General features: G+C 35.3%; 1 protein-coding gene across 3 annotated transcripts in view; it reads left to right on the top strand.

Annotated features, from left to right (window-relative positions):
• Positions 1 to 25,606, top strand: part of ABI1 (abl interactor 1) — a 106,886-nt gene that overhangs the window by 77,579 nt on the left and 3,701 nt on the right. Inside the window, exons 3-9 of one of the 3 annotated variants that reach the window (XM_058183091.1) lie at positions 179 to 355; positions 5,260 to 5,360; positions 10,736 to 10,876; positions 13,027 to 13,127; positions 14,806 to 14,982; positions 18,537 to 18,623; positions 24,417 to 24,602. In XM_058183091.1, the coding sequence (XP_058039074.1) occupies positions 179 to 355; positions 5,260 to 5,360; positions 10,736 to 10,876; positions 13,027 to 13,127; positions 14,806 to 14,982; positions 18,537 to 18,623; positions 24,417 to 24,602 (970 nt within the window). The remainder of the gene's footprint in view (positions 1 to 178; positions 356 to 5,259; positions 5,361 to 10,735; positions 10,877 to 13,026; positions 13,128 to 14,805; positions 14,983 to 18,536; positions 18,624 to 24,416; positions 24,603 to 25,606) is intronic. The other 2 variants (XM_058183092.1, XM_058183093.1) reach the window with 2 other exon arrangements.

Genomic DNA, 25,606 nt, shown 5'->3' with positions numbered 1-25,606 from the left:
TTTAGGATCCAAATATCTCTCTGGTGGGCTCAGAGAGCAATTAAACTTAAGGGGAAAAAAGCTGCCTAAGTCATTATATTATATATCAAGATATAGTACATTTTATATTATGGAAAAAATTATTAAAATAAAATTTAAGTTGTTAAGCATGCATTTGTATCTTTTATTTTCTTTACAGACAGTGGACATACATAAAGAAAAAGTTGCCCGTAGAGAGATTGGCATTTTGACAACCAATAAAAATACTTCCAGAACACACAAAATTATAGCTCCAGCAAACATGGAGCGTCCTGTAAGGTATATTCGAAAACCGATAGACTATACAGTATTGGATGATGTAGGCCATGGAGTGAAGGTAAGACTTTGGTTCTTGTTCTAGACGTTGTCAATCATTTTAGATAACAAATAACACTGATATGATATGTTATTTTGGCCCTTCTAAATTGATTTTTTGCTAAAATGGTTTATTCAAATATAACTTGGAAAATAAACTCAATATTTGGTGGTGATAATCATTTTCTTCTTGTTTTATATCAGTTTTTAAGCTTTTCATATCAGAATTTAGCTTCCTAATTTCTTTATGAACTGAATTTGTTTTCAAAAGTTTCTTGAAAAACCAATTACCATGTTACGTTGCTTAAAAAAACTATACATATAGAAACTCTATACAGAGGATACGCAGCTACAAATATCAGCTTTGTCATGAATCTAAAAATACACTTATGATGCTTGCCCTACCATTTTAAATAGCCTTGACTATTCTGATAGAATGAGTTCTAATTTCCTGCTGTATTATACAGCACTTATAAGGAATGTTTTTTGAACTTCTGAAGACAGAAACTATAGTCATTGTAGTCATATAGTGACTTATGACTACAGTGAAGTCTATCCATTATGGTTGTATCTCATAATATTCATAAAGTGAGTCACCCACATGACCAGCCCAGTTTTACAAACTTTTTTGCGGTGGTTTTTAAGAGAACCTATTGTTCACTATGGGGCATTTATGACAAAAACTTGAAGATGAAACTGATTTTCAGCAGAAACATAGAAAATTGCTTTCACATGGCTGCTGGATGCGGCAAACTCCCATAAATGTGGATCAGTTGCTAGGCAATCAAAATATAGTCATATGATTCTGTGTGTGTGTGTGTGAGAGAGAGAGAGAGAGAGAGAGGGAGGTAGAGATAGAGACAGGAAGAGCGGGGGAAGGGAAAGAGAGGGGGAGGGAGAGACAGAGAAAAAGGAAGGGAAGGAGAGAGAGGGGAAGGAGGGGCCGAACTTCGAAATAAGGCCATGGTGGCGTAATGGTTAGAATGCAATACTGCATGCTAACTCTGCCAGCAGCCAGGAATTCGGTGCTGAGTGGTTCAAAGTTGAGTCAGCCTTCCATCCTTCCAAGATCGGTAAAATGAGGACCCAGATTATTAGGGGCAATATGCTGACATTGCAAACTGCCCATAGAGTGCTATAAAGCACTGTATATAAGTCTAAGGCTGTTGTTATTGCCATAAGTACCATTTGGGGGGCTGTTCGATGAAATTTTGAATGGTTACTAAAAGACAGAAACTAGATAAGGGGAAGAGAATATTAAAGACTTGTTTGCCATTGCATGCAATAGAGGATTGCTATCTCATTACGTTAAATAAATATTATCGTAAAATTTGTATCCAGGGGTATTTTTCCTTGTTAATTTTTGAGGCAAAATGCTTGTATTATGTTTGAGATAAGCAATACTTTACTTATGTCTTCTTTTAGCTTTCATACATATATTAAAAATAATCTTTACATTATATTTTTTTCCTAGAAACAAAGTTAATAATTTCTTGAAACAGTTGAGACATTTGGGCAGTTTATAATAGCGGTATATGTTAAACATCTGTTTTGATGAAAGCTCAGTGAACAAAGGCAATGATGCAGAAGGAACTGTTGAAGGAACAAGGAAGTAGGAGTATAACATCAGATCTGCTTTCCCCCCCCTTAGCAGTTTATGCAAGTCACTTCCTTGAAGCCTTTTAAGCAGAGACATGCTATGCAAAAGACTATAAAGTGACAACTCTGTAAATTTAAAATTGCCCAAATTACCAGTCATTGTGCTCCTAATGGCTTTCATTCTTTATAAAGGCAGTCATTTCTGATTGTGAATCTTGTACAGCAGTAATCAGAGGTCAAATTCAGATGCCTTCATCAAGCCTTTATAAATTGATGGAGTTTTTCATTACTATGTTCATTTATTAAATTTGTGTGCGTGCCCAACTCTCAACAAATTCTGGCTGATTAATAACAATCAAATAAATTACAAAAAAGCATAAAATATAAAGATAAAATTGCACAATGAAGTGAGGCACAATGAAGTAACCCTTCTTGGATTAAAAGCCAGGTTTTCACAGCTCATCTAAATAGCAGCAGAGTAGGTGGCTATCCAGATCTCAGAGTGAGCCTTGCTCCAGAGAGCAGATACTATTAAGATAAGACACTCTGGAGTCACAATGGATGATATTGTTTAAATTGTGTGGCAAATCTTCACGATCAAATCAGCCAGACAAATGTATGGGAGATAGAGGCTCCCTTTATTATTCATTTTCTGTGCAAGGAGCATTTCATTTGTGGTTGCATGCATTCACCGACAGAGTATTAATTTGTTGAAGAATGCACATATGTGGAAGATCTAAACTGGTATGAATTTCAATTCAATTCAATTCAATTCAATTCAATTCAATTTAATTCACTCATCATTCATTCATTCAACCAACCAACCAATCAACCACCAACCAACCCATTTGTGTATCTATCCATTTTACACATGTTATTGAAACCTAGTAGGAAATTTCCTCTTAATTGTCTCATTTGAAATACATTTAAATAAATATATGCAATTGTAATTTTTGAACTATGTATTTATGAACAGGATATTTATTTTCCAGATTGTAGTGTAGTGATAATAAAATTGAGTTTAAATGTCTAATCTTAGATCAAAAGTGTTATTTTTTGTCTCAAAAAGAAAATGCATCCACTTAAACAACCACTAGAGATGGTTGTACCCTCTGCTTAGATCACAGTTGAGCCCAAAATATATGTTGTTCTGTGAGACACTTGTTAAGTGAATTTTGCCCCATTTTACGACCTTTCTTGCCTCAGTTGTTAAGTGAATCACTGCAGTTGATACATTAGTAACCCGGTTGTTAAGTGAATCTGGCTTCCCCATTGACTTTGCTTGTTAGACCTTTGCTTGTTAGAAGGTTGCAAAAGGTGATCACATGATTTTGGGACACAATATGAACCAGTTGCCAAGCATTCGAATTTTGATCATGGGAATGCTGCAAATGTGGTAACCGTGAAAAACAGTTATAAGTCAGTTTTCAGTGCTGTTGTATCTAAATAAACTGTTGTAAGTCGAGGACTGCCAGTAGTTATAAAACTTTTCTATGGCATCCCAAGGCCTTCAAAATTTGCCAAAATTTTGATGTACTGGTATCTGTTTCTTCTCTTGGAGATGAATCATAAACATAATCATTTCGGACATGGAAACATGATTCAAGGATAACTGATTTCTTGTTAAGCACATTTTGATTGGATCAGACTGTCATTATTACATTCCTATTTGTCTTAGCTAGGCTTTATTTCTATACATAGCACCAAAGAAAAAGAAGAAGAATACAGAATTGTCTGAATGAAGCCTACTTGAAAAAGAAAAAAATAAATTGTTTATAATTCTGTAGAAGTACTTAGGCTTCTCATGGAGAAGCTCACTTTTTTTTTAAAATGCTTTGGGTACTGAGTTAAAGAACAAAGATTTAGAAGAAGAAGCAGTATAGTTCCTTTACTCTGTGGCTGCTTAGATATACAACTACGTGAAGAGAAAATAGTGTGAACTAAACTGGCGTCATGTAAACCAGTAGTCACCAACCAGTGGTCCATGAGAAAATTTTGGTGGTCCGCAGAAAAAATATTTGCATTTTTTATATTGCACTAAATATTATTTATCTTTTTTAAAATTTTATATTAGTGGTTTTAGGGATTTAAAATTATGAATTTAGTGGTCCCTGAGGTCCGAAAGGTTGGTGACCCCTGATGTAAACTATCTCTATAAAAGCAACTTGGGGTAGAAACACACCTGCAGCATAGAAATGTCTGCTTCTTTCATTATGTGATGCAAATTGACCTATTATAAAACCGGTTCAATGACGGATATACCGATCAACATCTAGATTAGGGAGATTTTCATGTCATATTATTTTATAAATTCTATTTTATAAATATCAGCCAAATTGCAGAGGAATTTTAATACCATTTGCCACCATTTCTAGTCCCTCTTCATTTCTACCTGAAAATGTTCTCTAGTTGTTCTTCAGTCTGTGTATTTCGTTTCGAGATTGTGTTCCAATTGCTGTAACCATAACACCATATTTTCAGTTTTGAGAGAAGAACTGTTTCAAACCTTCCGGGGGGGGGGAATGGGGGACTGGACTTGTTAGTCACAAGTGAAAGCTTAATGTGTCTGAATTGCAACTGCCAGTTATCAAAAAAAAAAAAAAAAAAAAAAAAAAAGTCAAGAAAATATTCATATATTGCACCATCAGTATTTAAAATCTGCCATGCAGACAGTAATAGATGTGCCATTAATTTTTGCTTTTCTTCCTCCTTTTCTTTTTGCCAACGTAAGTGGCTAAAAGCCAAGGTAAGAAGAGTTATTTATCATTTGTTCCAGAACACCCGTGACAATAGAGGCTGAGCCATTACACTTGAAAGCTAGTACTCTCTCCTGTACTTCTCTCTCCTTTTTCTACTCATAGGTTATTTAGATGCGTTTAATTTCAGCTCCAACTGACAGTTTTAATATATTACTGATATACATCGACAGAAGCATTTTATTCATAGATAACATTTAATTTCTCTAACAACATAGTGCTTTGCTTTGATCCAGCAGATGCGTTTTCTCTTTTAACGTTTTAAACAAGGTTTCCCAGAATCACTTGCATGCCTATGGTAATCAGATGCAGTTGGAAAAAAATAAATACATTGATAAATCTTGAATATAAAAAGCATCTCTTTGGTTTAATATGGTCACTAAAATCAGAAATTGCAAAAAGGATAGTGGGAGAAATGAATTACCCTTAAGTCTAACTGAGTAGGCAGCAAAATAAGCTCTATTCAAAAAGCTGTCTGGGAATCCTTTCTTCATATTATGATGCTGAAGCATTCAACATCGATTTGAACTGTTCCATTAAAAAAAAATTAAAGCATTATTCTGGTTTTCAGCATGGAAGCAATCAGCCTGCAAGAACTGGCACTTTGTCGAGAACAAATCCTCCTACACAGAAACCACCAAGTCCTCCTATGTCAGGCCGAGGAACGCTAGGGTAAGAGCAAGGTTTCTTCTTTTTATGTTGACAAAGACCACAATTCTGTCTCTTTATTTTCTAATGGGAAGTAACTGGAGTAAGTCTGTCTACATCTAAGAATTCACGTAGTGATCCCAGAACCAACTCCTAAATGATGATATGATGACATCAACTCAGTTGATGGAATTCCCTTAAAGTTCTGTTACTGTCAAAAAAGTTTTCTGAATATCCAAAACAATTTTTTGCTCCCGAACCAATAAAACATTTTGTTTAGGTTGCTGAACAGTTAAAAAAAATGGTTTAAACTCAATCCATTTTCTTATTCTAATTCCATTCTGGGAGAAATGCTGAACTTAGAAAGGAAGATTTTATTTCATATATTTGAATATAAGAAGCCCTTAGGCTGTCCTTAATAAATATCCCCTAATGCATTTTGGATATGTTAGACTGCACTTCCAGTTATACTTGCTAGATCAGGGGTGTCAAACTGGATTTCTTTGAAGGCCGAATCAGCATTGTAGTTCTTCTCTGTGGTCCGGCCATGGGGGGATGGGACAGACACCTCCTGCACCACCTTGCTGGCCAAAACAGTCGTGGAGGGCGAATGTGGCCCTGTGTTTCATTTTTGGGCTGGACGGCCTCCTGTAGTACTATGCTGGCCGAAACTGGGCGTGGGAGAGGACACATGTGCCCCCCCGTGCCCCATTTTGGTTACCAGAGGCACCGCGGGCCAATCCTTCTCTATTTCCAAGCTGGCTCCTCAGGCCAGATTTAAGCACCCTGAGGGCTGGATCTGGCCTGCGGGCCTTGAGTTTGACATCCCTGTACTAGATTAACCAGTACCTATGCTGACAGGCAATGAATGCGATCTATACTGAATTGGTCAGAGGCATTGTGCTGCAAAAGACTGTTCTTTTACATGAACAGGAAGGTTGGTATTGAGCCGTCTTTTCTTCATTTAGATACTGTATGTTGTTGCACTGTTAAGTATCAAGACACTCTCAAGAAGGGTGAAAATACTTTATAAAGTAGGCCAACTGCATCAGGAATGTGGAAATACAGAGTCAGCAGCTGCTCTGGTGGTTGCACATTTGTATCAATGTGCCCTTTTAGAGAGATAGCTCCCTGATCTATTAAAGGGATAGCATAAAATGAGACAAATAGCGGCCCTTTAAATTTGACAGAGAAGAGCCTTAAGTTGACGCAGTTTGGAAAGTGCTGTTTGGCATAATGCATGGAAAAATAACCAACAATCTTTTCTTTTTAAGAGGTAAAAGATGTTGCTTTCTTGCTAGAACCGCAGAATAATCAAGAATCAATCTTGCCACTTTGGAAACAACTTATGCTAGTTTAAAAATGGGATACTTCAGTGATTTACAGGGCATTCAGAAAGTATTTAGATCCCCTTCGCTTTTGTCAATTTTGTTATATTGTAGCCTGATTCTACAGTTGTTGAAATTCATTTTTTTCCTCAGTAATTTGCACTCAGTACCCTATAATGAGAAAGTGAAATCAAAATTTTAGAAATGTCTAAACACACACACACCAGTGGTGAAATCCAGTGAGTTTGACAGGTTCTGGAGAACCGGTAGCAGAAATTTTGAGTAGTTCAGCAAATACCACCTCCGGCTGGCCCCAGAGTGGGATGGGAATGGGGACTTTGTAGTATCCTTCCCCTGGAGTGGGATGGGAATGGAGATTTTGCAGTATCCTTCCCCTGCCATGCCCACCAAGCTGCACCACGCCCACTAAGCCACGCCCACAGAACCGGTAGTATAAAATTTTGAATTTCACTACTGACCCACCCCCATCCACCTACTGCCCCACCCCCCCCACACTGCATAAAACATAATCTATTAAGCCAAATAGTTCCAAATAGAGATTTGAGAAAACTTAAAAGAACTTTTTAGATGGAAATAATTTAATTGGCTGTAAGGTATTATTTATAATGTGATAAATAAGGAAATATTTAGTATATACAGCAAATGGACTGTAATTGCTGAAAACCTGAGAAAAAGTGTGCAGGAGACATACAGTAAATTTGGGGCTATGCCAACAAATTGGTAAAGGCAACAAATCATAACAGGAAGTAAAAAAAAAATTAAAGGGGTAACTGAAGAAGAAAAAAGACTATAGTTTAATTAATTGGCTCTAGGATTTATTACATTTTTCTACTTCTGCTAACTAACATTGCCTCTACTGTATCTGTAACATTTGTTCTTTAAATTTTGAACTCTCTTTTTAAGGATCTCATCAAGTCCATCCCGTGACAATTTTCTTAATCTTTTCCTTCCTCCTGACATGCATGTTTTGCAATTTGACCCTTGTTCCTTGCTCAACATGCTTATTTCATACTTGTTAATAACTTGGGAATTCAATCCACTCCGTACATTCTTAAACCTTTCAGTTCTTGTTTTACCACCTGCATTTCTTAAATATTTCACTTCTGCTGCATTTAACTTCTGTATTTTGTCTGATGCACACAACTCTCACTTCCATGTAATAAAGTGCCACAAACATATTCTTATGAAGCATTCTCATATTCAATAACATTTAGAAAGGAACAAATTATAGTGAATTATTGAATGAAAAGGGTAAACTTAAATCTATGCAAGAATTAGAAATACAAGGTATAAAGATGAATTGGATTTCTTACTTGCAAATACATTCTAGATACGATAAAGATTTTAAGACAGAAGGTTTTTATAATACTTTGACTAAATTAGATAAAATTTTAACAGGTACTGATGAAAACATAATTAAAAATTATATGGATATTTATTAAAGGTTAAACTGGAAGAAGAACAACTTAAAGGGAACATTCATTTGTCAAACAGACTGCATGATTTACTTGATCCATTTGCTCTCATTTTTTGCCATTTATATAGAATTTGCGATGGTTTTCTCACTTTTACTGCCAGACACAACTATCTAGGTTCTTATTATATAAATTTTCAAATCTAAACTCATTTTATGAAACAATCAAACATTTATTGCAGATTATTAGCAAGGCATCACTCAGTCAGCCAATGACATAGTACCATCTACATGTCTACATATATAATAAACTTATTGTTGTGCCCCTACTGACACGTCTTTAATGTAATTGCAGGCATTCTTGATACCTAAGTACTTTAAGCAACCAAGAGAATATTATACATCTCTGCCTTACTCCTGTTGAATATTAACTAAATATTCCATTCGTTGCTCCTCATGCTTTACTTCATCGTATGCTGTTCTTATTAAATTCAGCAACTATCCCTTAATTTACCTGTTCACACTACACATTACATAATTCAAACCTGTACATCTTTGTTTCTATAGATCAATTAGTGTACAATAAAATTCCTTTCTCCCATCTCCCTTTTCTTCTTGTGTAGAGAAACAATAATAGCATTCTTCTAGTCATCAGGTACAGATTAAATAAGTTTCACAACTACTCCATAAGCAAATCACATTCTGTGTTCCAATGTTTATTCATTTTGCTGAAGGCTCCTTGTTTAGCCCTCTTCACCCACTACCAAAATATTGTTTATTTCCATCAAAATCACTTCACAATTTTTGTCTCCCTTGGTGTCTTGGCTTTTATGCAACTATGCTTTTCTCTAAATAGACATAGTGCAATGTATTTCCTAATCCATTTTTGCAATATCCATTCTTTTGCTTAATTTGGGTTCTCAGTAATACAGTCAGGGTAGAGAAGATGACTAGGCTGCATTTCACCAAGTCGATGGAAGTGCAGGCCACGCTTTTATTACATGTTATTCTGTGTAGGGTTACTTCTGTAATCTGAAGATTTGTCAATTCTTCCAGGTAAAACAGACAGGACACATGTTTACATGAACTAATTCTATTTTATTATAAGACTAATTATAACAAAATCATGAAAATTTGAATTTCCCACAGCACTTTTAACCTCCTAATTAATTAGACCAGGCTGTTCCTAAGTTTCTTCTTCTAACTATTAATTCACTGAGGGTTTCTTCTTCTTTTGTCTGTTTCCTGGCAGCATCTTGCCCCTGAAAGTCATCTTCACATTTAGTTACCTGTTGTTGCCCATATTCTACCAACTAGGAGATTATGAGTGTGCTGTCACACATTCAGTTTTGTCATAAATTACCAGGTGTATAATATCTAATCTTAGAACAATTTTATAAAAAAGGAGTACTGTGTTACTGAAAATAATTAATTAAATATTAATAGGCTGATTTGCTTCTATAAGTAGCCCTTGTTTAAGCCTAACTGGGATTGAATTTTTTGTCACTAAATGATGCAGTTGTTAGGCAAAACATCATGTGTCTGCAATGCTTAGTGACCTCAGTTGTGATAGCTCTCTTATGTGAGGACCACATTATTATTAGGCAACCTTATTACCCTTATTCTGTCCTGCTGTGCTAACTTCAACTTCCCTCACCTGTCTATGTCACCCTTCCATTTTTGCCCTTTGGGTCATCCTGCCCTCCATTGCCCTGCCAACCTTTGCCATCATCTTCCTCTGCTGCTGCTGAGGTGTGCAAAAACGTCAGCTGAGGGTGGCAGAGGGCAGGGCAGCCAAAAGGGCAGAGATGGGAGGAGAAATAGGGAGGTGGTGGGAGGAATTGAAGCACACTTTACAGTCAGAAATGCAGGAAGGCTGCCAAGTGTCTAACTGTTTATCATGTGACCATGTAGATGTTATAATAGCCACACCTTTGAGGACTAAGTATTTATGACTAATAAATACAATCTATTCAGTACTTTTAATTCCATATATTTGCTGAATGAATGGTTATTATGTGATCTGTATATGGTAATTGGGAATTCTAAGAATTCTGATCTTTCCAATACGAGGTTAGACGTTCATATCCATGTAAAGACACACAGATCCTATAAAGAAAACAGTAAAGTTTATAGTATAATTCTGAGCATAACCTGCAGATTTTCATGATAATTTGTTTTTGGTTTTCTTGTGATTTAACTAAAAATATTTATAACAGCGATTCCTTTGAGTTTATACATACAATTCATATTTAACTCCTGAGATTGAACTTTCTGTTTACATTTCCCTTTGAATTATGAATTTTTGATTTTCCACTTATGAAATAAAGAGGAAAAAATATCCATAGATGCCTTCTTTGAAATTTATATTCCCAGAGTTGTGTTTGAGTAAAGCATAACTTCACATTGAACTTTTGATGAGACTCCATGTATATGAGGTAGTCCACATGCCTAGAAATTATCAGGTATTTATCAATAATATAATTTATGTAAAGAATGTTGTTGGACCATGGACATGAAGTTACTTAATGGTTAACGTCTCCGTACAGTGATTTGTTTCCTAGTAATCTGATCCATTTTTCATTTCTTTTTTCTCTTCTGTCCACTTTGCTTTCCGTTCTGCTTCATTTTGCTAGACGGAACACTCCCTATAAAACATTGGAGCCTGTCAAACCACCTACAGTCCCCAATGATTACATGACCAGTCCAGCAAGACTTGGAAGTCAGCACAGTCCTGGAAGGACTGCTTCCTTGAACCAGAGGCCGAGGACACACAGGTAAATGAATTGGAGTCTTGATGGCAAATCTGATCTTGGCAAGCGATAATAGAAGCTGGCAAAAGGAGATGAATATGTTTTATTTGGTGCAAACTATTTGCTGTTTCCAAAGTCAGATTTGTTTTTAATTAGGAGCTTTTCAAGTTTGGGTGCTGCAATGGTGACACATTAGAAATTTCAGCTATTTTCTTTGTATCTTTGAGGTTTCTATTTCTTTTTAGTCAGAGGGTTATACTTAATGGACCTGTTTTATTGCCTTTTTCAAAAAGTAAATTACCCTATTATAGTTTAGTAATTGATTGCCATATTTCTACAGGATTGGTTTAGTGAGCTTGGAATTCATGGGCCATGGTTTATCGATTTCTAGATTTAAAGAAAACCTAGAAATATTGTTTGAATCAATAAAATACACGGAGTACATGTATATGCTGCATTCATTTTAAAGCATGCTTTTAATCTATTTCATCCTACAATTTTAAGAACTTCTTCTGGAAACAATGCTTTTAGATTCTGGACATAAGTTGAGCATCATCTTGCAAATTATTCTTTAAATTGAGGGATTTCAAAAACTATATGTAGGGAAAGCATCCAGATCTATTATGACCACAGCATTTTTCATTATTCCCTGCTGATTTTTATGCATTGGAACAAGCTCTATGTTTATCATCTTCCTAGCTTCTAAAGTGAAATTTCATTCTACAGCAGTGCTACCAAGATTATTGAAATAATCCAAAAACAAGCATGATCTGAGAATTAGTCCTTAATTTTTCTGTTGGAAAAATGGGCTTAAGGCTAAAGAAGATTGCAGAAGGAAAAAATGTCTGTCTGTGTAGACTTTTATTAAATATTTCTCTAATTGTACAAAATTAATCTTTTATTCAACTTCATTGGTCAAATGTTGAAGAAAAGAGGTTATATACCGGTTGCTCTAATACAGCTTTTTCCAACTGGTGCTTTGAGAATAAAGCTGCTGTAAAGAAACAAAGGCAAGATTTTTCAGCACTGTAACATAGCGCTGCCAAAATGATTTGACATAGCAATAGTAATTTTAATCAACATTTTCCCCTTAATGACAAAATAGGCTTTAGTGCCCAGCATTCTTTGAGACAAAATATTTCTATTCTGAGCCATTTGCTAAAGCATTGTGTTATTATTTGAGACAGCAGAAATGGACTCTTCAATGTTCCAAGTGGCTTTTGATGAAATTCAGCTGCAACCATGGCAACAAGTTCCAGGTCCTTGGCATACCAAATGCCAATTTTTGTGAGAATAATCTCCATTATTGGTTGCAATTTTTAATGTTTCACTTATTTTTGGTTGAATTATTTCCAACTAACTGTATGTGGTGAATGAATGCCTTGCTTTGAATTAATATATGGAACATGGAATAGCAGTTTTTGGATTTTAGCACAACCTTTCTCAATGTCTATGGAGATTCTCAGTCATCCAGGTCATGGTTGTCCCAAAGGTACTTTTTCAAGAGGCAACTGGACTTTTTGGTTTTTCTTTGAAGACATTTCACTTCTTATCTAAGAAGCTTCTTCAGCTCTGATTAGATTGTGGGGAATGGAAGGATTTGTATTCCTTGTAGACAATTAGTCATTTCCATTCTTTTAGACAGTTGTTGAGGCCACAAACCATCCGACTGGGGAAGTGTTTTACTTCTTTACATTTCTAACTGGCTCTATTTAACTTATAAATGATAATTGATTTACATAATACTTATGTGAAACACTTTTCCTGATACTTTAATCCTAGGGAAATATATCTTCTGTTCATTGTAAATCATAATTTGCCTATATCTTAAAGCTTTTATTAGACAGTTTATGACCTTTAATTAATTTAAGCTATCTGCAAACATTCTGAGTATTATTTTAGTTTTTTTTAAGTCTCAGATTACTCCTCCCAGTTTTTATATTAAATAGTCGTAAAACTGCTTTTTTGTTTGAATATCACATCTGTGTTTCTTGAAGTCAACTCTGCTGTTACTCCAATCATCATCTGGGATTCATTCCCTCTCTTTTCTCTTTTTCTTTAGACAGAGAAAAAAAATGTGTGGTTCATGATTTGCTGACGTGTTTCAAAGTCACAAATGTTACATTACCGGTTATAGCCATATTTTATTTATCTGCTTGCTTTGTTTTGAGTAGTGGTAGCAGTGGAGGAAGTGGCAGTCGAGAAAACAGTGGGAGCAGCGGAATTGGCATACCCATTGCAGTGCCTACACCCTCACCACCAACTATTGGCCAAGGTATTTATTGATCAAAGCCCAGAAACCTGTTTTAGCAAACAATTCAGGGAAAAAAATGGATTCTGTGCAATATATCATCATCCTCTGTATCATCTGGAATAGTTCCTCTGCTAATTCTTGCAGTGACTTAATTCAGCCACTAGATTTTGGTTGACACATTGATGGGGCTTGCTGATGGTTTTAGTTTCTCCCCACATAGAGAACAAGACCCTGTTACTTAAATAAATTTCAAGAGGACTGAACATTTGTAGAACTATGTTGTGATCATAGAACACAGAAGAAAGGAAAGCATTTATCTTTTATGTTTATATTGAAAATGAGCAGAATCTGGTTTAGTTTTTTAATATCATAGGTTTTTTTGAAAGCCGCATGATTTTTTTTTCTAGTTATCATTTATAACAACATTTTGGGTGCCAAAATACACCCCCAAAATTGGGTTTGGTTTATCTGTGATATATATGGTTGCTTTTCTCTTTCAGCTTTTTAAAAATATCATTCCAAATATAAATATTCCATATATATTTGTGTCTGTCCACATGTAGGCAAGCAATACCCTCAAATTTTTAATAAAAATCCTTTGGAAAATGCACTCTTATTTAATAAGTAATTTTGAAAATTAAAACATATGAAAATTTTGACAGTTGTCTTATCTGCTGGCAACACATTTTTCATTGGATTTTAGCTAAAAAATTGAGTTCAGCTTATCGGTGGATGAACTTATCTGCAAATATATATAGTATCCTTTAAAAAGAAGTTATTATTTTTTTCAGAATAGTGCTGAATCCTCACGTAGAATTAGAAAAGCAGCAATGAGCAAACCAAATTTCTTTAATGATTAACTGACGAGTTTGAGTTTATTTGTAGATCAAGATATGACTGGCAAGTGAATGATTTTAGCAGCACCAATAACTGTTTTTTTCTAAAGCTCTTTCAGGATTCCAAAAGTTGTCGAGATGGATGGCAGGCTGAGTTCAACCTTTTGAGAATAATGACATTTGTTTGTTTTTTGAACTACTAGATAGGGTTCTTTTCTAACTTTCTTTACAGGATTGATGAATTGATGGAATTGGGTTTTTGTTCTTGTGTGGTTTTGACTACTTACATAACCATCTTACAATTTCCAGGATAAAAATATTATGCAGAAAAGGAGTAAGAAATAGTAAGTGAAACAAATTAAAGAATGAATTAAGAACAAAGGAATGGCAAAACAGCTAAAACTAATTTTTACCAACTATATTCAATTCCCTGAATTTTTCTTTTGTTGCAAACCACCTTTGTTTTTCAAGCCATTATGCAGCTACCTACATAGTACTTTGTTATTCATGCAGTATTAAGGAATAATCATAATTTGAGAACTTAACTGCCTAACTGCACTTTTGAATTTTATCTTCTGCACAGATTATTTATTTAAAGGGACAAAGTAGCTCTCAAAGATTCATCATGAGTTCTGTAGCATTGTGGCTTTTGAGATGTTAATATATTGATGCGGGTTTTTTTTTCTTTATCTGTCCCATGAAGCCTAAGTGGATTTGAATTTTCATGTGTTTACTGTGCTGTGGTCTCCCTACCCCTTTTCTCTTCCCTCCCTTACTCTTGGTTTCTGCATTGTGTTCTAAGTTGTTGTTTGTGTTTTGTTTTGCTCAAGTCGTCTTGGTTCCTTTTGGCTCTTGCATTTCAGCTGTTCCTGGGTCAGCTCCTGGTTCCCAGTATGGCACAATGACCAGGCAGATTTCCCGACACAACTCTACCACTTCTTCAGCCCCTTCTGCTGGATTTAGGAGGAATCCTTCTGTGACTGCTCCATTTTCTGCTCAACCTCACATTAATGGCGGGCCTCTCTATTCTCAAAACTCAAGTAAGGTTACTGCAGAGCATAGAACTCCTGGGTTTCTTTGGGGGCAAACCAGTTTGAAAGTTTTACGTAGCTCTTGGTTTAATCATCGATCTGAGCACTAAGGCATATCCAGACAAGACGCTCTTCGTCCAAGCCATAATTGACAAAGCCAAGAAAAGTTTTGCACCTACACAAGTTGTTTCTGTCCCTCCTTCCCCTTCCCCTTCCCTTTTGTGTTGCCTGGCTTCAGTCATTCAGATATTCTTTATGAAACCAGTTTCCCACTGAAATTACCATTTAATCTGTAACTATAGAACAAGTTATAACTTTGGCTTTTTTTAGAGGAAGATTTCAACATGAGCAAGTTACATTATTTATGCAAATTGAAGTCTTTTTTCTACAAAGAGTTATCCTTAAAACAATAGGGTTGCTTTATATTTTGCTAAAATATGTACAGATGGTCCTTGACTTACAACTACAGTTGAGACTAAAATTTCCAGTTGCCAAAGCATGTAAATTTTGATCACATGATCATGGGGATGCTGCAATGGTTCTAAGCGTGAGGACCAGTTGTAGTTCGCATTTTTAATTGCCAGTGTAACTTTGAACAGTGACCCAATAAATTGTTATAAATTGAGAACTACCTATAATACAGATGAGTAACTTAATTTATGTTACTTATATTTAGAATACATATAAGTCTTATATTTAGAATAATCTTCCTCTCGGGTAAAATACAGCATAGTTTATTATCATTTCAAGTAAAAATAAATGTATTTTTCTTGAAATACCACACTTAGGGTTTCTGCATCCTGCACTGTATAGTGAAGCTGCATTTGAATATGCAATATATCTGTACAATTTAGCATACATAAGCCAGGATCACAGAGGTGATTACAAGGACGATGCCAAGCATCTGGTAGGTTTATAGATTATTTTGCACAACCTGCCTCACAATACTTTGCACAATCTACTGACCACTGTATTTTATTGAGAAAGTGGAATTATAGTGTGGCATTTTGAGTTAAACTGTGTCAGGATATGATTTTTCCATATAGAAACAGAATAGCTTTTTTCAATTTAGAATAGAATAGAATAGAATAACAGAGTTGGAAGGGACCTTGGAGGTCTTCTAGTCCAACCCCCTGCTTAGGCAGGAAACCCTACATCCACTTCTTGATCAACTTTATTTAGATTCGGATTCTCAGAGTAACCCAGCTAGCAAGGCTATTGCTGAGAATTTTGAGAGTTCAAGCCAACACATCTGGATCACTGATAGGTACAGATTTCAGGAATGAGAAGAACACCCAAGTAGTCTTAATATGATAACAAGAGCTTCTGCTACGTTCAGTCTACAGTTTCAAAATAAATTGGTAATATATGCTTGCCAAAGATAGGCACATTTACAAATAAATAAAAATATCTTTCATCTATCACTTTGCTGGTAAGATTAAAGGATTCTTAGGAAGGACCTTACCTGAGAATTTTTAATTTAATTTTATGTTTGTTTATAATCACATTGCTGATCTAATACAGATACTAAAGATCATAAATATATTAATGATTGCCACATTAAAAAATACTTTGCAGTCATCAATTTTAACTTGACTAGATATTTTACTCTTCTCTTAAATTTAAGATTTAATGCCCTAGATTTGATAAAATAAATTCGAGGTTTCCCTGGACAACAAATTGATTTTATTGGAGGAAAAAGAAAGAGGAATGGAGCCAGTCAATCTTGGTAACAAGAGTCTTGAGAAATTGACATTTGTGTTATATTTTTTACTAGGCACATAAAACTGGATTAATATGAAATGAGCTCAGTGTTAGTATTTAATTGTAAATATAAATACTAAATCTTGGAATTGTTTAAAATCAGTCCATCTTTGGAAATCCAAAACTGTTTCAAATGAGCTTCCTTTTACTTTTCTGAACACAATACCCTGTATATTTTATATTTTATATATTTATACATTATATTTATTTTATTTACCTACAATACCCTGTATTGGGTAAAAAAAAGTAGAATGAAATCATTTGAATTTCTCAAGGTTATGGATCCCTCTGACATCCTGTTTTAATTCTATCTAAGGCCTGTTTCTTGATCTTACAATATTTTATTTTATTATATTTATTTTATTTACCTATCACATTTAGAAACTGACCATCTCCCTCACAGAAGGAATCTAGTTTTCACTATTACTTGTGAAAGTGTACCTAATGGTCACTTTATAGTGTACCTAATGGTCACTTTATAACGAATAAACACTTTATAACACACACACATGCACGCATGCACACATACACAGACACACAGACACACACACACTAATCAAAGGTGGATATACAGAATTGAGTGAGGAGATCAGAGACATGCTAATAAAATACTTTTTTGTTCCATCTGGCACATGTTCAACATACCCTTTCAATCAGTCTGAAAAGACTTGTGTTTCTGTACCTTCATAAACAGCATTCACATCTTCTGCTTCTCATTGATATTCACACAAGCTATTCTAAAACATTGCTATTATTTCTCAGTTATATTAAAAATGTACCCCTGCTCATAAATCGGAACAGAAATTCATTATGAGGGGTTTATCTAACATATCATTATGTATTTATTTGAGAGCCTTTGGCCTTTACCTCTAGGTTAAAGATTCATAGTGAGATTTGTTGGCTCTGTCAATAAGTGGAAAATGCCTTAGGTAACTGGTTGTTCACAATATAATTTATGGCAAATTGTTGGTTGCTGACCATTATTAGATGCTGGAAGCATTTAAAAATGCAGCTTCAACTTATATATAATGTTAAGGCTAACACAATTCAGTAGTATGAAAACTTGTTACAGATAATTCCTATGAAATCCTTAGATTTACTTCTTGAAAAGAACCCATTTCAGTTTTTGTAATGAACATATATATTTTTTGCAGCCCAGTTTTTATTTTCATAGAATTATACTTCTTAAAGCTCTCTTAAAAATCTCTCCTGAAATCCTCCAGTGCAGAAAATTTTAAAATATGAAAATAACAAGGCATGTAAAATGTAAATTTAATTTCATGCTAAAGAGCAGGCAGTCTATAAACTTTATTGCTCTGGCATTTTTTGCCCTTTTTTTTAACCTTCCACCATCATTGCAAGGGGCCTTTGCTACTTTTTTTTTTTGCCTTTTTTATACCACTTTCTTCAGGAGAAAACATACTTAGTAAGGAAGAACACACAAACACCCATATAGTTTCCCTCAACTTGGCATTCCTTACAAGATGTTATGGTAAGATGGCAAGATGTCTATATTTCAAGCCCACGAAAGTTTTTAAATGGCCAGGTGAAACGTTTGAAAGAGTAGCTCACATATTATCTACCTTAGGTTTTATTTTGCTTTGCTTTTTAATTGCCAGATGATTAAAACAAAATTTAGCAGAGGCTGTATTGCTAGGGTGGCTAAGGAGGTCTTGTTGTGTGTTTCATTGCGTAGCTTTTTTGTGGTCCAGTGTTACTGACAGCTACTTTTTGTTTTTATTTTCCTTTTCCTGTATCTATGTTTACTTTCCTGTTTATGGTGTGTGTGTTACTTCCAGTTTCTATTGCTCCACCCCCTCCCCCAATGCCTCAGTTGACTCCACAGATACCTCTCACAGGCTTCGTGGCCAGGGTGCAAGAAAACAGTAAGTTGGCAGCTTAGCTTCTCCAAAGAGTAGAGTCGACTCTTACTTTCTTTCTCTCTTTCTGTCTCTCTCTTTCTCTCTTTCTCCTGTAGCATGCATGGCTGGCCAATCAGATTCTTCTCCTTGGTTTTACTGCTTTGAGAGTTTGGATGATTTTTTTCGTACTTAAAATGCTAATTCCATCTTGCATTTCAGCACCAACGTGGAACTGAAGGGTACATTTTCTTATGCTCCAATTATTGTTACTGATAACATTTTTAGACCTGTGATTTTGTTTGTTTGTTTAATTATCCAAAATAATTTGGTCAGAAATTAGAAAAAGATAGCACTCACACACTTTTTGCTCTAGCTCTCTTTTGTCAAATCCCCAACCTGTTCATTTAGGAGATTTAAATAATAATTTTATATACACATTCTTTTTAAGAAATCATGGCTATACCTGCATCTAACAAGACACTGGACACAAAATTTTACAGCTGCATGGATTTTTTAATAAAAAGTTTTAATTTGAGGAGATAGAAACATTTAGATAGCCATCTTTAGCATTCCAAATCCCCAGGCCATGCAAATGAGCGAAGCCCCATCTGTGCACATGCGAGATCTAAGCAGTGCATGAAACCATGTCCCCCAGGCTGCGGAAAAATCACCCTCCATGGAACCATTCCCTAGAGCCCAAAAGATTGGGGGCCGCTGGTTTAAACCATTTTAGGATCAATCTAATTGGGATGCTAAGTATGTTCAAATAACATCTCCCTCCAAGATACTATATGGCTGACAGCATGTATATCAAATTGGACACATTAACACAGAGGAAGACTCGGTGCCAATAATATTTAATCTGACTTTTTTGCATAAAAATTACGTCAGGCAATTCAGGACATCATTGAAAATGTGAAAAACAAGTTAACCTTTCTTTGACTGAAGGTATCAGCTGGTCTTTAAATCTGGCTGTACTTTAAATCTGGCCGGAAGTGATAAAGAATAGCTCCAAAACAGAAATGACATCTTAAAACTCATACTTATATATAAACTTACATCAAAATTAAATAGGACTGATAGAAGAGGGCAGGTGCATGATCCAGAAAAAGACATAGCTAGGTTTGGCAGCAATTCCTGGAAGGATTATAGGGGCCATACCCAACTTTGATAGATTGGGTTTGACCCTGGGAGAGCCTCTGCTCCTATACTTTGGATCAGATTTAACTGTTGTAGAGAATAATACTGGCATCTTCTTTGGTGTCCTGCATCACATTTAAACTAGATGCTGCTCTCTTGTTTACGGTTAGGCTCTGTGCGTATGTTTTATTTTGCACAGCTGGAAAAGAGCAGCCAAAATCCTTAAGAATGACTGCAATTCCTATACAAGGATAGACTACATTTCTTGAAGAGTTTTCCTTGAAACAAAAGCAGACGTGCTACAATTGTATAAAACTAAAATAAAGAGACTGTTTTTCTCCTACTTACAATGGTAGGATTTGGCTCCTTCTTTAAGGAGATTCAGACCAATTTAAGGAATTGCTTTTTTTATAGAGTGCACAGTTGAACACAGTTGGCTGTAGTAAAGATAGAGATAGTAAAACAGCATTTCTTTCATCTTTCCAATGTCAGTAAGTTCTGTTGACAAAAGTATTAATTTTATCATCAATCTCTTTGTTTCTATGGGACCAAAGTACACATTTTCAGGAAACTGGATCTTATCCAGATTTTAAAGTTGCTGTTGTCCTTAAGAACATGTCAATACCCTTTATTTTAAGATTGTCTGAAGCTTTTCCTACTTTTATGGGATCCTGAATATATAGTATTCTAATCTCATTTTCTGGAAAATAATAAAGACTGGTTGTAATTTGATAATGGAGATAATTTTGTATTAATAGTATAGCAAAGATTGATGTTTCATACATTGTAAGCAATTCTTGCCCTGGTTTTCTAGTCCTGTACTTTGGATATTCTGAGCTGTATCTGGTGCTACTAATGGACTTGAGCTCGCTCACTGGGACTTCTTCCTGTTGTTCTTCATTCTGCTTCTTACTATCCAAATTCCAAATTCTCCAAAAATTTCCCAATTATTTGCAGCACTTTTTGCGGTGTTTGGTTGTGGGGAGAAATTTTAAGTTTTTATAATAGGTTAATATCAGATGTGGATACTTTTAAGTACAGGAAACACGCAGCATTATTTTATCTATGAAAAGTTTGCAGGTAAGAAGCTTTTTTGTGGAAAAGAATTAGTTGAAATAAGAACTGAATGCTAGATCTTTTTTAACTTATCTCAAGCTAAACAAGTCTGGAATGAAAATATTTTCTGTTCAAGCCATTGTATTGTTTTCTACTGTTTAAGTCAATGAACTGCTTGGCTTTTATGTACAGGACAGCTGGGCTTGGCCAATAAATCAAGGATACAATCCACTAAGAATATCTATTTTTATAAAATATAAGAACATATATATTTTTGGTACAACAGTTTTTAGGTCTGTGGACTTTAGGGTAGGAGAGACTCGCACAATTGTGCCTATTGGCATATTACACTGTGTTGAAAACTTATTATCCTATTTATTTATCATAGTCCAGTTATCAGGTTTGGATTCTGTAACGGACCAATTGTGTTAGATCCATCTTCATTAGTATATGTGAAAAAATAGAGCCTGGATATGTTAGTAAGGGACAGTTATGGGCACTCTCTAAACTAAGACACAACTGGTTCTAAGAATTCTGGTGGTAACTGAGCAAATTACCTCTTCAATATATGAAATATTAAAGTGATAAATAATAATAACATACTAGTACATCTTCAAGTTGTATTGTTTCATTAAAAAATAATAATAACCACCACTAAAGGCAATCAGCCCACAGTGGAGGTCCTCTTGCCAACGTCACCTTTTCTCACTTCTCTCTTCTAAGGATGGTTCCTCCTGGGTTTCTTTCTAAGATACATCATATTGGGCAGATGCTGAGCCTCTGACACTACTGCAGGTACCCTGAATGCATTGCTTCCCATCATAACGCCTCATTCTTTTGCAAGAAATTTTATGTAGACTACTTGAAGCAGATGTAGAAGATCAGCACTGTAACCAATATGATGCCTCCCAGAAAGAAGTGTAGACAAAGGGAGAGAACAAAGCATTTCATACATCCAAATGAACAAGTAGGCTTGATAGATGATAATGAGACACATGCCAGTGATCAAAGTCTACACTCCAAATCAAGAATTTTAGGTCCTACTACAATAAAAAGGCAGCTCTATTACAATAGACATTCAACAAAAAAGGGTTGTAACTGAAAAGATCTTACATCCTTGATACATAGTCATTACTTTAAAAATAAGTCCAAGGGAAAGGAAGTATGGAAAAACAACTTCACTGTTCGTAGTATCATTTCCCATCCAACACCAGTAGATTCCAAAAGTCTGATCCAGAAAGTGATTAGCAATCAGTCACATGTCAGTGAACCCACACTATATTTATTTTATTATTGATTGATTGATTGATTGATTAAATTTATTTGCCACTACCCTAGGCTGCTTACAATAATCAAAAAGAAGAAAAAGAAAGAAGGTAAATAGAACAGAAGCAAAGTAGCAGAATGATAAAATCAACTATGAAAAAGAAGACTATGAGAAAACATCAGTATGAAAGATGGATGGATAAAGAGCAGAGCGCAAAGGGGTGGGGGGAAGGAAGCGGAGTCTGCCATCAATCCAGCAGCCACATTCAGTGTGGATGCCACCATTTGGTCCCCTGGCCAACTGACAGAGGAAGGTCTTCAGGTGCCCATGGAAGATAGGAGGGTGGAAGCAGAGCTTAGCTAGAAGGTAGGGTGTTGCAGTAGAGAAGGCTTTTCTTCTGGATTTGGATAGTTGGAGTTATTTAACCAACAGGACCTCCAAGTAGGTCCTTTCTGCTGGCACGAGTAAGATGGGCTTGTATATACATATGCATGTTGTATATGCACAATGGTTTTTTTTGAAGACCATAGTCTGAGTCATCATTTATACTTTTAAAATTTAAAACTAAGCTCACTAATATGATGATACTTTAGCAACGTTGTTTTTAAAAGGACCTTTAGTTGCTAGATTTTCTTAAGAGATAGATAAGAAAGAGAGATAGCAATAGCAGTTAAGACTTATATACAGCTTCATAGTGCTTTTACAGCCCTCTCTAAGCGGTTTACAGAGTCAGCATATTGCCCCCAACAATCTGGGTCCTCATTTTACTGATTTCGGAAGGATGGAAGGCTGAGTCAACCTTGAACTGGTGAGATTTGAACTGCCGAACTGTAGCTAGCAGTGAGCTGAAGTAGCCTGCAGTGCTGCATTCTAACCACTGCACCACCTTGGCTCAATGCTCAAAAATTGTTCTCCAGTTTAATCTGAGGGCAAATGTGAGAGTGTCTTATTGTGAAAAATAACCATTGATAATGCCAAAGTTTATGCCTTGTAGGCTAAACCCATCAAGTCAAGGAACAAATTTCACGTCCAATCAGTGATGACCTCATATTTGCATACTTTTAAAAAAAATATAAGGACAACATAAGAAAAAATTAAAAATAGGCACATGGGTTTATCACTGAATGGATGTGAAATCTGTTTCTTGACTTGTTGATTATTTTTCTCCTCCATTTACATTTAAGTGATGAAGCTGACAATTAGCATAAAAATATGGGGACCTTAAGTATTTTGAAAGATGTGCTCCCCTGTATCACTGATTATATTAACATTTGGACATACTTCAGTCAAAGTGATGCATTTTTCCAGTTACACTAAGTTTTTTTGTGCTAATGATAAATATAGATACCATTTGCATCTATTGAGTAGTATTAAAAAAGCTTTACTATTACTGAACGATGCTCTTTTAAGTATAAGTTATAGCGAATGTTTTTCTCCTCTGGGATTTATCACTGCATATCCTAAGTTACAGGATTTGTATGTAGGACAGTTAATGAATGAGATTTTAAGTAGCCGCTTTTGAATATGCCTTATCACCTACTGCATTTTAGGATTTAGAAGGAGGATGCTGCAAATAGAATAGAATAGAATAGAATAGAATAGAATAGAATAGAATAGAATAGAATAGAATAGAATTTTTTATTGGCCAAGTGTGATTGGACACACAAGGAATTTGTCTTGGTGCATATGCTCCCAGTGTACATAAAAAAAGATACATTCATCAAGGTACAACATTTACAACACAAATGATGGTCAATATATCAATATAAATGGAAACATGTTAGTGATTTAGATAATAATGGCTGATGAAATTCTCTGGATAGTGTAGGTTAGCATGAGGCAGATTCTCCTGTCCTTGCAAGATAGGAATGTTTGTGATGCAGATTAAAAATAGGCCGCCTTTCCTCCCATCAGCATCAAAAGGAGACTTTGCTTGTATTAGAAGCGTTGTCCTCTGCATCTGGATATTTGTTCATCTAAGGCAAACATAAACTGACAAAATAAGACATTTAGCTTACAGCATTCAGCAATAGCTAAACCAGCCTCTTGGAACATGAAGCAATGATGCCTTGAGAATCATTAAAGTGATGGTCTACATCTCACTTCTGCTAGTAATCAGCTTATGCCTCTGGAGTATCTGCTTTGAAGTTAGCATCTATAGTTTTGTGGCTGCCAATAACTTGCAAAGTTGTATTTCATAGCATTTTAACATATAAAGCATTCATCTCTAATCTATGCATGATACTGTTAGTGCATGTGATTAGTTTCTGTAATAGGTATGGAACTCTGATCATGGATTTACTTCTGTTTGAACTAAATCTGACCAAATACTCTTTTTTTCACTGATTCACCAGTTGCTGACAGTCCAACTCCACCTCCACCTCCACCTCCAGATGAGATGCCTATGTTTGATGACTCCCCACCACCTCCACCACCACCACCAGTGGATTATGAAGATGAGGAAGCTGCAGTAGTGCAGTATAATGATCCTTATGCTGATGGTGATCCAACCTGGGCACCTAAAACTTACATTGAGAAAGGTAAAGGATGAATAGATTTGTACTAAACATCTCTTTCCAGATTCCTTAGGAAGATTTAAGCCACGTGTGCCCCATTCAGATGACATCACCAACTGGATGACTTGACATAAATCCCTTTTTAAAAAAGAGTTGCAATATTCCTTCCTCCCAAAATTGTGCAGTTTAGGAAATTAATGCTAACCAGATCTATGGAATTGTTTCTAAAGGTTAAGATCTTGATTGTACTGAAACATTACACTAAGTGAGCAGTCTATGGCCCTCCAGTTGTTGTTGGATTGCATCATATGTTGACTAATATTGATAGAAACCATGTATTTTATGAGTTAGAAATCAAATGTAAGTATTGGAAATATAAACCTGTATTAGATTCTGTCCTTGATTTTCAACTTTATTTCCACCAGTTGTGTAACCAGTTGTAATAAAGTTTTTCCTTTGATTTACCTGTCTCCACCCTTGGTATGTGAATGCCTTTTCTGTCTAGCAGAAGTGGTGCTAAGATAGGAATGTATCCACAAATAGGAATATCATTGATAGTTGAAATGTTTCCCTATTGCTAGCTGCTGTGTACTTTGTATTAAAGTCATCAAATGTTTTATTTTCAGTTCAGCACAGTCTTTCCAACATAGTGTCCTCTAAATGTGATGGGATTACAATTGTCAAAATTCCTCTACCTGGATGAGTCTGGGAGTTGAAGCCCCAATAGATAGAGCGTGTGCCACTTTGGGAAGGCTAATTTAGCTTGATGTACGAGTCCAGATTTTGTGACTTGTTAAATCATGTTTTTTTAAAAATGTATAGCTTCGTTTAGTTAGCTCAACTATTCTCAACATATTTTGCATCTGAAAATTTATCAGACCCCTCAAATTAGAACTACCTTGTTTTTCCCACTTCATTTTATAAGTAATAAAGTAATAATATATAATATCCTATTTCTGAATTGATATGTAATGGAAGCAATACATCTGCATCTCTTCTTGTAACAAATATTTATTTTTTCAAATAAA

Source organism: Ahaetulla prasina, chromosome 4 (assembly GCF_028640845.1).
Source record: "Ahaetulla prasina isolate Xishuangbanna chromosome 4, ASM2864084v1, whole genome shotgun sequence".
Classification (NCBI taxonomy): Eukaryota; Metazoa; Chordata; class Lepidosauria; order Squamata; family Colubridae; genus Ahaetulla; species Ahaetulla prasina.
This window is presented reverse-complemented; position numbering and strand designations above follow the sequence as displayed.